At 44.0% G+C, this 13,285-nt stretch overlaps 2 protein-coding genes across 3 annotated transcripts; both read left to right on the forward strand.

Moving 5' to 3' along the window:
* Positions 1-6,297, forward strand: khsrp (KH-type splicing regulatory protein). The gene is made up of 18 exons (XM_027282457.1): positions 1-254; positions 1,436-1,538; positions 1,618-1,671; positions 1,761-1,797; positions 1,901-1,959; positions 2,052-2,123; positions 2,214-2,271; positions 3,006-3,153; positions 3,311-3,409; positions 3,507-3,629; positions 3,777-3,879; positions 4,134-4,258; positions 4,359-4,655; positions 4,783-4,892; positions 5,001-5,089; positions 5,205-5,420; positions 5,570-5,772; positions 5,865-6,297. The coding sequence occupies exons 1-18, from the start codon at positions 165-167 to the stop codon at positions 5,871-5,873; spliced, it is 1,995 nt and encodes a 664-aa protein (XP_027138258.1). The 5' UTR covers positions 1-164; the 3' UTR covers positions 5,874-6,297.
* Positions 6,298-6,877: 580 nt separating this feature from the next.
* Positions 6,878-12,572, forward strand: dcaf15 (DDB1 and CUL4 associated factor 15). Of its 2 annotated transcripts, none has more exons than XM_010742026.3 (13): positions 6,878-7,167; positions 7,714-7,811; positions 7,955-8,093; positions 8,248-8,354; positions 8,448-8,593; positions 8,703-8,864; positions 9,178-9,831; positions 9,935-10,026; positions 10,550-10,672; positions 10,809-10,891; positions 10,977-11,081; positions 11,202-11,317; positions 11,756-12,572. In XM_010742026.3, exons 1-13 carry the CDS (start codon positions 7,072-7,074, stop codon positions 11,809-11,811), a joined length of 1,977 nt encoding a protein of 658 aa, XP_010740328.3. In that variant the 5' UTR covers positions 6,878-7,071; the 3' UTR covers positions 11,812-12,572. The 2 variants fall into 2 exon arrangements, with proteins under 2 accessions (XP_010740328.3, XP_027138259.1); XM_027282458.1 differs by lacking the exon at positions 6,878-7,167 and adding an exon at positions 7,253-7,600.
* Positions 12,573-13,285: the final 713 nt, after the last annotated feature.

Below are 13,285 nucleotides of genomic sequence, written 5' to 3' on the forward strand. Positions count from 1 at the left end.
TGATTGGTTATTTTAAGCAGGGAAGTTTGACGGCGTGGTAGGCAGCCTCGCTCACATTGGTGTCTTCCGTGCGCTCCTGTTTAGCCTTCCCGCTTCTGCGCAGCACGACCCGGCCACAGCTATTCAGCCTGCCCCCTGTGTCTATTTGCCCCCTTGTGAGCAGCATGTCTGATTACGGCGCTCTGCCGACTAATGGAGTCGGCGCTGGGATGAAAAAAGACGCTTTTGCTGACGCCGTACAACGAGCCAGACAGGTAACTGAAGAGCCCGGCTCCAGGAGCAGACAGCCGGGGAGCTAGTTAGCTGGTGGGAAGCCGCAGCTAGCTTAATTACCCGTGACGTTAGCTTTGGTTAACCAGCGAGCTAACAGCGAGCTAGCTGCTAGCAGAGCCATTCATTTGTCTAAACACGCTCGCCGGGTTTTGTGTGCTCAGTTAAAAAATGTTTTGCGGGCTGAACTGAGCGGCAGCAGCAGATATGTGGCTCACTCTTTCATGTAAATAAAAGGACTCGTCGCCACCGGCGGGTTTTAGTCAAGTTAAACCGACTAGCTGCTTTAGCTAAGTTAGCTAGGTTAGTTAGTGTAACGGTGAGCTGGGTTTCGTCCTCCTCCACCTCCCGGACACGTCTGTGGAAAAATATGAACAATTAACGTCATTTTAATGAATTAAGCTCAACGGACTCGTTTTGTTATGTACTGGTTACCAGCATTAAATGGACAAAAGGATGCTAGCTAGTTATTTAATGAGATGTTCCTCATTGACCGTGATGAGAGTGAAGCTACCTTACAGGTGTAGGACTGCAGCTAATGATTAAATATATATTATGATAATAAGATAATGAATAAACTGGATCTTTACTGGATTGGTAGAACAAATTGTAAATGGCAGCGTTTTCCAAGGTGACGGCAAGTTTAAGGGACAACCACAAAGAGATTCAATTAACATAAAACATTTGAGTCTGGCATGTTGACTAAGAAAAATACTTTGTTTGATTGATTGTCTGTTGATTAGTCAAGGCTGTGTGGAGGCTCTGTTTTTACTTGTTTTTACTCCGACAGTGTTATTGCACTTGCATAAAAGTGAGGCACTTACAAGACGGATTTCAAAATAAAAGGTCAAACCGGATGCCACAGACACATCCTGACTTTTATTTCATAGTATGGCTCTGAAAAGACTCGATCCAACTCTTCCCACAGTGCAACTCTGTACTATCTTTTGTTAGACCTTACCCCGTGTGGTCTTTCAAACACACCTGCAACTTTCTGTTTACCTCATAAGTGTACTGCTCTCACTGTTATACAACAGAATATGGTTAAAATGTCCCTTACGTCTGATAGTGACGTTGGGTTACTCTTAACGCGCAACCCTGAACCTTTTGTCATGCTGTTTTAAGGGTGTATAGCAGTCACTTTATCCGGTGTCTTTCTTTCCAGATTGCAGCTAAAATCGGTGGAGACGGAGTTCCCTCAGTGAGCAACAACGGAGGTGCCGAGAGCTACCCATTCGCAGCGCAGAAAAGATCCCTGGAAGAAGCAGGTTAAAAATCAGCACAGACGGACACTTTGTCTGCATTTTCTTTGTCCACGTTGTAAGACACTTTTTCTTTTGTTTTCAGATGAACCCGATGCTAAGAAGGTAGCATCACAGAGCGAAATAGATTCTGCATTGTGTACGTTAAATACAAACATTGATCCTATTACAGACACTCACTCGGCTCAGTTTCCAGCCACTCATCACTGTTTTCCCTCTCTCTTCCAGCTATTGGGGCTCAACTGGCTGCCCTATCGCAACAAAGGTAGTTTTGTTTTTTTTAAACATGAACACATTTGCTGCTTGTAGTTATGGTCGGGCTGAGATCAGTTTTATAAATCATGTTTTTTTTGTTTACTTGTCTGTAGTGTTAGGTCCTCTACGATGACAGAAGAGTACAGGGTACCTGATGGCATGGTCGGTCTCAGTGAGTACATGCACATACGTTTCCCAAACCATAGAAATTATGTTTGCCTTACTCGTGTTCAAACTCACATCTTAATGTCTTTGTCCCTGAAGTCATCGGCCGAGGAGGTGAACAGATTAACAAAATCCAGCAGGACTCTGGCTGCAAGGTCCAGATTGCGCATGGTAAATGATGTGCTAAACCCAGATTTGCTAAATTAACAAACTCCCTAAAAGATTTTCCAATGAACTTTATTGATTCTTATTCATTCACAGACAGTGCCGGTCTTTCAGAAAGAAGTGTCTCCCTGACCGGGTCGCCAGACGCCGTACAGTAAGTCAGCGTTTAAACCATTATACAAATTTTTTCCAATGCCGTTATGTTCATGCAACTCTGCCAAAGGTGATGAAATAGAGCTATTAAACTTCTCCAGAGATCAACGGCTGGGCTAATTAAACATCATTTATTCATGTTTAGTTTAAGAAATTAGATTATATAAAATCTTGCATCAATTTACTGTTTCTTTGTGCAATTGCAACAGTTTGCAGTGAGTTTGGTATCTAAGGCAGCACTTCCTCTCAGGTTGTGTACAAATTGTCCTTTGCTGACACTGCAAAAGGTGAACGCCATCTTGGACCTTATTTAATCATAATCATTTCTGCTTCCATAAATAGCTTTGTTTGGAAGTCAGTGGCATTAAGCAGCCTGAGAAGCTCACCTCAGGGCACAAAAGTGTCTCACAGCAAGACCCAAAAAAAGGAAATGTTAGACATTTTTCTGCCTTTTTTGAAAAGAAGATGCTACTTGATCCCTGAGACTTCATGACTTGAGCAAAGCCAGGCAAAGCGCATCATTCAGCGTGACTTAGGTGCACAGAAAGACCCCAAAGCATTGTCTGTTCAAAACACTGCAGCTGCTCAAGGCTGACATGCTGTAGGTGTCAGCTGGAGCTTCTTGCACTGCCTATATTAAGTCACAATAGTGTGAACTATTACCTGAATTCCTGCCAAGTTAGTCTTCTATGCCATCATTGATCATCCTCCTCTCTTTGTAAATTTTACTTCCAGGAGAGCCAAGGCACTTATTGATGACATAGTGTCAAGAGGCCACGAGTCGACCAATGGGCAGGCAGGTTCAATGCAGGAGATGATCATCCCTGCAGGCAAGGCCGGCCTTATTATAGGCAAAGGAGGAGAGACCATCAAACAGCTACAGGTGAGAATCATAGAGTCCCTTTTACATAACTATATGGTCTTTAAATTCACAATGTTTTTACTGTCCAAATATTAGAACGACTCTTTACACTTAATAGAAAGTGTACTGTAAACGATCTAACATGTTCATGTAACTTACCTCTCCTGCAAAATCTCAGGAGCGGGCTGGAGTTAAAATGATTCTTATTCAAGATGGATCCCAGCCACCCAACATCGATAAACCCCTGCGAATCATCGGAGACCCCTACAAAGTGCAGGTAATCCTCGTAAAGATAACTTCGATTAAACGGGAGAATACTTTTGCCGTTATTCACTCTTTAAGTCATCGTGTCTGTCTTGTGCTGCTTTGTTTAGCAAGCGAAGGAGATGGTTAATGAGATTCTACGAGACAGGGATCACGCAGGTTTTGGAGACCGGAGTGAATACGGATCAAGGATGGGAGGTGGAGGTGGAGGTGGAGGTGGAGGCGGCATTGAGGTAAGGAAATCCGTTTTAATACAAAAAGCTGCTGTAGTAGGTCATGTTTCTTGACTGTTGAATGATGTTTGCAGTGCATTTACCACAGTTTTAACTAAAGGTTAAGACTTGGAGCAAGTTATCAGAGTTTCTTTTGTAATTCTGCAGATCGCTGTGCCTCGCCACTCTGTGGGAGTCGTAATTGGCCGAAGTGGAGAGATGATCAAGAAGATTCAGAGCGACGCCGGAGTGAAGATACAGTTTAAACCAGGTGAACACACCAGACATTTTCAGAAGCATTGAACTAAATCTTGTTGGCAGCAAAATGTCACTTTTCTGTCGGTTTGAATTTAGCTTTTATTATATATGGCGTACTAAATGGTGCTAGTGCAAAACCTTTCCATGAACCAGACATGAAGACTTGAGTGTCACTGAGACTGACTGGGATGGAAACTCTTCACTCCTTTCAGTTGATACTTATTTGTAGTCCATGCCTCACTAATAACCATGTCTGTCTTTTTACAGATGATGGTACAGGCCCTGATAAAATAGCTCATATTATGGGTCCACCAGACCAGTGTCAGCACGCTGCCTCAATCATTACTGACCTACTACAGAGCATCCGTGCCCGAGAGGAGGGTGGACAGGGGGTAGGTACACAGTACAGAGGCCTTTGATGTATTTTTAAATAAACTGGGTTTGTTGCTGTTGAACAGTTAAACCTAACGTGGGTCGTGTTTTCTACTATAGGGCCCCTCAGGTCCCGGTTCAGGGATGCCACCTGGTGGCCGAGGACGGGGTAGAGGCCAGGGGAACTGGGGTCCTCCAGGAGGAGAGATGACCTTCTCCATTCCTGCTCACAAATGTGGGCTCGTCATTGGCAGAGGAGGAGAGAATGTCAAGTCCATCAACCAACAGACCGGTGCGTTTGTGGAGATCTCTCGTCAGCCACCGCCAAACGGTGATCCAAACTTCAAACTGTTCACCATCCGAGGGTCCCCGCAACAGATCGACCACGCAAAGCAGCTTATAGAGGAGAAGATTGAGGTACGTTCAAGTGACCCGTGCAACAGAGAAGGAACACACGGTTCAAACAGCTGTAAAAAGATGAGACCTCCTCCTAAACAGAGTGTTAGTTTAAACAGCCTCTTTTTTGTTTTGTTTTTTGGTCCAGGCTCCGTTGTGTCCAGTGGGTGGTAGTCCTGGTCCAGGAGGCCCAGGTGGTCCAATGGGTCCCTATAATCCCAACCCTTATAATGCAGGTCCTCCTGGTGGTGCTCCTCAGTAAGTATAACTCAGAAACAACACTTGAATGCAGGAAGTTTTGATTTTCCCTTTAAGGCAGACTAGTATAACCAAGATTTGTTTAAATGATTGTGTTCTTCTCTGCAGTGGAGCTGCTCCTGGTGGCCCCCAGTTCTGTCCTCAGGGTTGGGGAAATACTTACCAACAATGGCAAGCCCCAGGTCCTCATGACCCCAGTGAGTACCTTATTTTGTGCACTCGTTTCCATTCAATTATTTCTGTACCTCAAATGTTGTTTTTCAAATCTTGTAAGACACTTTTATAAATGTATTTCCTCCCTACCATGATTAGGTAAGGCAGCAGCGGCAGCAGCAGACCCCAATGCAGCATGGGCAGCCTACTATGCACAGTACTACGGCCAACAACCAGGGGGTGCCATGGCAGCCCAGGCTCCAGGAGGAGCTGCTGCAGCAGCAGCACCAGGGGACCAGGGTCAGGCACAGGCGTCTGGGGGCCAGCCGGACTACACTAAAGCTTGGGAGGAGTACTACAAGAAGATGGGCATGAGTAAGTGACAACTACTGATACAGAACCTTGTAGTTTAGAGCTCAGTTTACCCAAGTAAATACAACCGTCTTTTGTATGTATTCCTTGTATTACATTTAGTTTAGTGTACCATGAAATTAAACCAGTACATGATTCTGTTGTTTTTCCAGCCCAGCCAGCTGGAGGGGCAGCCGCCGCTCCTGGTGCAGCAACAGCTGCCACGGCAGCAGCGGCCGCAGGTGGAGGAGCTGCAGCTGGAGGTCAGCAGGACTACAGTGCAGCCTGGGCTGAGTACTACAGACAGCAGGCCGCCTACTATGGACAGGGAGGGCAGGTGCCTGGACAGGCAGCTGCTCCACAGCAGGGACAACAGGTAGCACATCCATGACCAGTCTCCAAAATTAAACTAGCTCAGAGTCATCCAATCCAAGACTGATTTTTAAATTTCGTTTTGTCTCATTTCAGGCCCAGTAAACAGTCGGCTCAGACTGTCGGATGGCTGCGAAGGCTCTCTGGACTTGTTTTGTTTTTCTATCAAGACATTTCCGTTTTGGCTTTAATAAGACAAGACCAAGATTTACTCATCCACCCAGACATTTTCTATTCCAACCTTCTTGTTTGTTTTTTAAAGTCAGAATTGAAGAAAGGAAAAAAGGGAACACATTTTGCCCGTACGTTGAACAAAGCACTAAATAACTACTTTTGGTTACGATTCAGTTTTCATCCCTTTTCACCTCACCCACACCTTGTTATACATCTGATACTTTTTTTTTTCTTTTTTTTTAAAGAAATGTGAATAAGCATCTTTTGCTTGAAAGCTAGCACAACAGGATCTCAACACTGACTGACGTTTAAGTAGTTTTTCCACCATCAGTTTCCTGAGGGTAAAAAAAAAAAACAGTCTAGCAGTATTTTGAATATATTCAGAAATTATGTTTGTAAGAAGAAGAAAAAAATACAGAAATGTTTTTTCTTTTCTTGTTCTTGGTACTTTTTTTTTTTTTAAACTTCATTTTTAAAAACATTCCCAGTGTTTAAGTTGCAGGTGCATTTCTCCCTGCTCTCATGATTTCTTAGTTAATTTTATTCATTGTAATTTTCCTTATGATGGGGGGGCTGCGTGCGTCTGTATACAGTGTATGCTACTGAACAGAAATGTGTGTACGTTGACTGTAATAAGGCTGCCCTACCAGTTATGTAGGTTGTGTGTGTGTGTGTGTGTGTGCATGTATGTGTTTGTGTGCTTGACTTGTGCCCCTCATGATTAATTTCTTGTTTGTTGTTGGAGATTTTTTTTTTCTTTCTGTTCCAGTAGGTTCCGTTACTGTATGCTGATTTTTTTTTTTTTTAATGTTATTTTTTACAGCTTGTTTTTAAATACTTAAATAAAAACATTGAAATGACCAATTTCTTAATCTGTGTGTCACGTGTTTTTGGAGGCTCATTTTTTAGATTAAACACCTTGTGTGTTATGTCACTCTCATTTGATATATCAGCCCTGCTTCGGGTCCCTGCGGTAGCGTCTTCCTCCGGGATGTCACCTCTGCTGTGCCCTACCTTTGTTTAAGTTGTGATGGATGTGCGCACCGGCGAGTGAGGGCAGCCCCGTGCAGCCCACGGACCAATCGCGTCCGTCCGTGACTGCAGCGAGGGGACAGGGGTTCAGTGGGAGATGGCGCCCAGCTCGAAATCCGAAAAGGACGACAGCAAACAAAAAGCTCAACGAAAACACAAAGACCATGTCGTGAAGCTTCTCGTGCGTGGGAAGGTAGGAACGGACCCACGGTAACGTGACATTAACCGCACGCTGGATGTGAAAGCTGCTTCAGCGGAGCCTTGTTGTTTTCACTAGCTGCCGTGGCTAGGTTAGCTGCTAACTAGCTCGGAGGCTAACTAACGGCTGATGGCAGGCAGTTGGCCAGCTAACGCTTCAAAGTATGAAAACATTTGAGCGTCATCTGCTTTCTGCCGACGCTTCTCGACGTTTGTGTGTCTCGGTGTGGTTTGCTAAGAGCCTCGTAGACACCCCTCTGCACATGAACCGTGCTAGCTGTTGGTAAACACCTTTTTTTATATTAATCGGCGTTAGCAGCAGCTAAGCATCATGCAGCTAGGTGCTGCAGCCATAGCGATGATCAGCGAGGCGTTTTACTTCATAGACAGTCTGTCTGTGTGTGTGACGAAGACTTTTAAATACTCAGGTGTGTTGCTCTGCAGGGCATTGAATGAAGCCGCCATCACCGCTGAATAAAGCTACATATATAACATGCGTTTTGTCTATATTCACTCTGTTGTCTGTCTGCTCTCTTTGCAGCTGTCAGGACAGTTTTCTCAGCGTCTGTTCAGGAAGCTGCCACCTCGAGTGTGTGTCCCTCTGAAGAACATTGTCAGCGAGGAGTTCCTGAGAGCAGGGTCAGTGTTTGTTGTCATCATGGACTGAAGTGCACCTTGTTTAGCTCCTCATGAGGCTGATCTCCCTGCATCCCCACTACCTACTACTGACCAGAGTGAGAATGTGTCATGTCGTGTGTCACAGTGGTCTGTTTTTGTTCCAGACATATCTTTTTAGGTTTCACCAAATGTGGCCGATACGTTCTGTCCTACACCGGCGACTTAGGAGAGGATGATGATTTCTCTTTCTACACCTACCATCTCTACTGGTGGGAGTTCAACATGCACAGTCGACTCAAACAGGTGAAGGAAAGGAGATGTGCTCAACCTTAACGTGTTTCTTCCACCAGATTTGCATGTGAACACAGGACTCGTTTGATGTGATATGATGTTCTCCAAACTTCCGTATGTCAGGACTGATCTTTTCCTTCGTCTCATGTCTGCTTTCTCTCTGCAGGTCCATCATGTACGTCTGTTTGCAGGGGAGGAAATCTACAGCGACCTGTACCTGACTGTGTGCGAGTGGCCAAATGACCACTCAAAAATTGTCATCTTTGGCTTCAAGTAAGAAATAATAAACACATCGATCAGCAGCAATGTGGAGTTGATTCACTTTTATTGTGTTGACAAGTTTGTATGTGTGGTTCGACCTGCCAGCACACGCAGCTCCAGCTCTGTCCTGATGAACTTAATGATGAGTGATGAAAACAACAGAGACATCTACATCACCATCGCCTCCATGCCTCCTCCTAAACCTTGCTCTCAATGCTGCCCCGTTCCCTCAGCCACTACCATTCGCACAGGTATAAAAACACACACACACACACACACTACTCACACACTACTTTACTGTTCTCACTGCCTTCATCTCTCACACTCATTTGACTCTCCATCATCCCTTTCTTTCACCAGGAAGCGGCGAGTGTTTGGAACATGGCTATGTGCTCAACAGCAGGTACCAGGTGGTGTACCCGTTCCCCACTTTCCAGCCAGCTTTCCAGCTGAAGAAGGACCAGGTCATTCTGTTAAACACTAGCTACTCTCTGGTGGCTTGCGGCATCTCACTCTGCCCAGGTAACACACATGCATCGATGGTAGAATAAACACATTTCCCCTTTTTGTCTGTTTCTTACAACTAAAGTCATATCATCATCATCATCATCATGTGTTAGACATCGGATGCACTACACTCTACTTACCTTCAGAGTGCATAGGAAAAAGGTCAGACCTTCAGGAGGAACTATATTTGGTGGGAGGACAGAGCAGTGTCATGTGAATGAAGGCCGGATAATACAGACATAGTAATCTGTCTTTTTTCATTATCAAGCAGGCATTGTGCAGACTGATTTCAACCTTGGGTTCAGTTCCCTCTCTTTGTCTCTCGCAGGTAAGGAGGGTCAGTCATCGCAGATCCTTTACACCAAGCGAGCAGCTCTGTCAAGTCAAGCCTCCGCTGCTTTTTCTTCCACCACCCTGGCCTCCTCACCTTCGTTACCTCAGGGATCTCCCGAAAGCCGACTGCCACCAAGCAGACCCGCTCCAGTTCCCTCATCTCCTAGCCAGTCACAAGCAGCCGTGCGAGCCCGGGAGTTTGCAGCTGACCTCTTCAGACGGGCTCAAGGAGGAGCAGGAGGAGGTGGAGCAGGAGCAGCAGGAGCAGGAGGAGGAAGAGGGAAAGAAAACGAAGGCCAGACAGAAAAGAGAACAGCTGATGGTAGTGAAAAAGAGTCGGCACAGATACCCGGAGACAAAGGGATAAATGTAGAGAAGAGGAGAGACGAGGAGGAGTTCAGAGAGAGGAGGGAGGAGGAGAGACGGACTAGTTTACCACAACCATCAACATCGGGTGGGAGCCACAGTTTGCCACAGTCTTCTGAACAAGTGATGTCTCCTGCCTCCTCATCCTCATCACCGTCATCCCCTCTGACCCCGTCCTCGTCCTCGTCCCAGGAGGCTGGCCCCAGTGAGCCTGGCTACGTCAACTATTCACGCCTGCACTACCGCCTCCAACAGCCAGGGGCTGCAGAGCAGAATACAGAAGGTGAGAGAAAGAGGAGCACACAAACACTGTGCTCCACACTGATTTTCAATGAAGTGTGAAGCTGCTGACAAACATTTTTCCGCTCTGTTTTCTGTCTCTCCAGGTTATGAAGACGATAAAGTTCAGCTACCATTCACAGTCACCGACCTTAAAGGACGAAACCTGCAGCAGGTCACCGGGCAACACAACAGGCAGGTGTGTGTTTGTGCCAGGTTATCTGTGCCATATACAACATACAAGGACAGTTTACTATAATTTAACGTATCCAAAATCATCAATCAAATAACTATAGATAAAAAAGAACATAATAGAACATAATTAATAGCTCTAAATCACCCCAACAATTGCTCTCTAAACTACTACTGCATTATATCCTTTTGTATTATAAAGGTTTTCTGCTTTTAACGTTTCCGGGAGCTATTGTTTATCAGACAGATCAGTGTGCGAGCGGGTTGAAACTTGATCTTTAACTCGTGCCAATGACGATGTCGCTTTAGCCAACCTGTGTCAGCACTGAGACTGCTTTAATGTTAGTCTAATGAAACGTTCTGAAATCTCACCTTTTTAAAATACACATAACACTTCAAGGCCATTTTCTCTAACGGCATGTAACTTCTGTGACTCCTGCACTTACAGTATTTGTATGTTTGTCACTCTTGGTACCTTTTTTTTTAAAATTTCTACGTACATTTAAACGTGTGTGTGCTCTCTCGTCCAGAGTGTGTGTGTGGAGCAGTTGACTCTAGACTTTGAGTATCTCATCAATGAGGTGATCAGGAGCGATGCTGCCTGGGCCCCTCAGTTCTGCTCCTTCAGCGACTATGATGTTGTCATATTAGAGGTCAGTATTCATACACACACTCTATCTTGTCTCATGTACTGTATGTGCTACATTAAATAGAATTTTAACTTTCATGTTTCAGTTGACAGTATATAATGATTTGACTTGGAAATAATGTGTCTATGACCTGTATCAGGTGTGTCCTGAAACCAACACTGTGCTGATCAACATTGGTCTGCTGTTACTGGCCTTCTCCAACTCAGATGAGGAGCACTGCAGGTACGTAGATAAATCTTCTTCAGCTCTTCATCTGCAACTTTCATTTGTCCCCGCTAACTTTGCCTTTCTTTGTTTTTGTTTCCAGACCGAACACGTATCATTCCAACCTGCAGGTCAGCTGGGACCTAAACACAGGCGTGTGCTGCACTGTGGGTGTTGGTGACCTCACCGAGGTCAAGGGTCAAACCAGGTAAGGAACTTCTGCTACCGCCTCTCACACACACCAACACACACACCGTTCTGTCTGTCTACCTTTTTTCTTGTTACGCTCTGTTTAGTTAAAGGTGTCATTCTTTATCTCTCCTGTCAGTGGGAGTGTGTGGAGTTCTTACAGGAAGTCTTGTGTGAACACCGTGATGAAGTGGTTGGTTCCTGAGAGCAGCTCCCGCTACATTAATCGCATGACCAACGAAGCTCTACACAAAGGTCAGTTGTATTACACATTTGCGCACACATTTAGTGTCCTGATCCCTATCTGAGACCCTTGCCCTTGCTCTGTTAAGCATGTTGCAAAGTCATGCAAGAGGACTTTGTCACATTGTGAAAAGCACAGGTGTCACTAATAAATAAAACAGAGCCATCATTAATTAAGTCACAGTCACATGATCTGACACGGCACAGGTGTAAATAATAAATTGGATGATGGCTGAATTCCACTCAGCTATTATTGTGCATGCTGCCTCTCTATCACATTGTCATGAAATACGACAGTAATGTGACATGTCTTGATTATTTTAAGTATTTCAGATAAATTAGTCGTAGTATTTAGTATATTGAATTATTATATACTCAATATTGGATTATTGTTTTTTCATTTCTGTTTGTGCATTCTAACTCAAACGTCAATCATCTTCTCCCCTGTAGGCTCGTCCCTTCAAGTGTTGGCAGATAGTGACCGATGTACCTGGATTGTACTATGAAGAAAGAAGAGGGCCACAAGTGTCAAAGCAACACAAAAACAAAAGCACACACACACACACACACACGCGTTGACACAGCCATGTGGTCAGTATGGAGCTCTACCTTAATCTCGGCAAAACTGCACATGTTCAGCAACTGTGCTTTGGTAACAAGTAGTTAAAACACGTGTCAAATTGAAACTGAACAAAGATTAAGTTTTTTTTTTTTTAGGTGGTCTGTGTTTAATTTTACAGATTTCATATTTTTGTGTAATTGTGTACTGTATCATCGCAACCACCAAAAACCAAGAGCTGGACGAAGATTTAGTTTTTACGTTTTGTTTTTATACATAAAGGCGTACTGTTGTAGTGCGAGTGTGTGTGTGTGTGTGTGTGTAACTGAACGTATGCAATATCTGCACCTGTGTGATGTTCACGAGGGGATTTCAACTAGAGAATAAGTGTGTGAGAGTGTGCGCATGTGTAAAGTGTATGTAACTGACAGATTCTGCTGCTTCTGAACAAGTTGTTTTCTCGCCTGGACCAGTTCAGTCTAGCTGTGTTGATTCATAAGACTGCAGTATTTAAAATTGAACCCAGCATCACATGACTCTTTACATCTTTCCTTTTTTTTTTTTTTTTTTTTAACCTTTTGTCATGGAAGTAGAGGGTTGTTGGAGTGAGCTGCCCAGCTAGTTGACATCACTCTGTATGTTTACTGGCATGTAAGTAAGGCTTATGTTATATTGGGATATTTTGTTAAAATAAAATGTTCAAACATTTTTTTTGTGCCTCTTTTGTTAAGAACAGGATACGTAGAGAACTTGAACATTTCAACGATGCTCTCTGCTCACCAATCGTCCTGAAAATCCAGGTCCAAATTGTGTCATGGTCCTTGGACCCTGTTAGACCTGTAAATTAGTTTTGCTGTATTTTGTTGTGAATCACTTGATCATTTAAATCATAAAGCTTATAAAAGTTAAAAGTTCTTTCAAACAAAACAAGGACATGTTTTTGATTGAAGAAAATTGTCCAGATACAAGATTTTACAGTGGCACTCCAGACAACACAGTTCGCTTAACTCTTCAATAGGAGTCATACTCAGCCTGTAAAATCAGTTATTTAATGTCTTCTGAGGATCTGGAGGAGATTTAAGTTTTAAAAAATGAACCTCAAGGTTAGTTGTGTTTGGGCTTGAGACTTGACATTTTTAACAGATAAGCCTGCATTAGAAAGTGGAGGTGTGAGGTCACAAAAGATGCATTGCATCTTGGGGAATGTAGGATCCAGTGGTTTTCAAGCTTAACCCAAACTAGAGACTAAAAGTCAGTAAATCTGACTCCTCTGGGATTCATCTCTTGTGAATTTACATGTACATTTAGTACAAAACTTCATGCTGGAATATCTTGTTTGGGGACTTTTGCTGTAGGTGATGTCGTTGAGCATTGATCAAGAAAGAAAGTCTAAAGGTTGTCCCGCAAAGAAAAAGATTCAG

Source organism: Larimichthys crocea, chromosome X (genome assembly GCF_000972845.2).
Source record: "Larimichthys crocea isolate SSNF chromosome X, L_crocea_2.0, whole genome shotgun sequence".
Classification (NCBI taxonomy): domain Eukaryota; kingdom Metazoa; phylum Chordata; class Actinopteri; family Sciaenidae; genus Larimichthys; species Larimichthys crocea.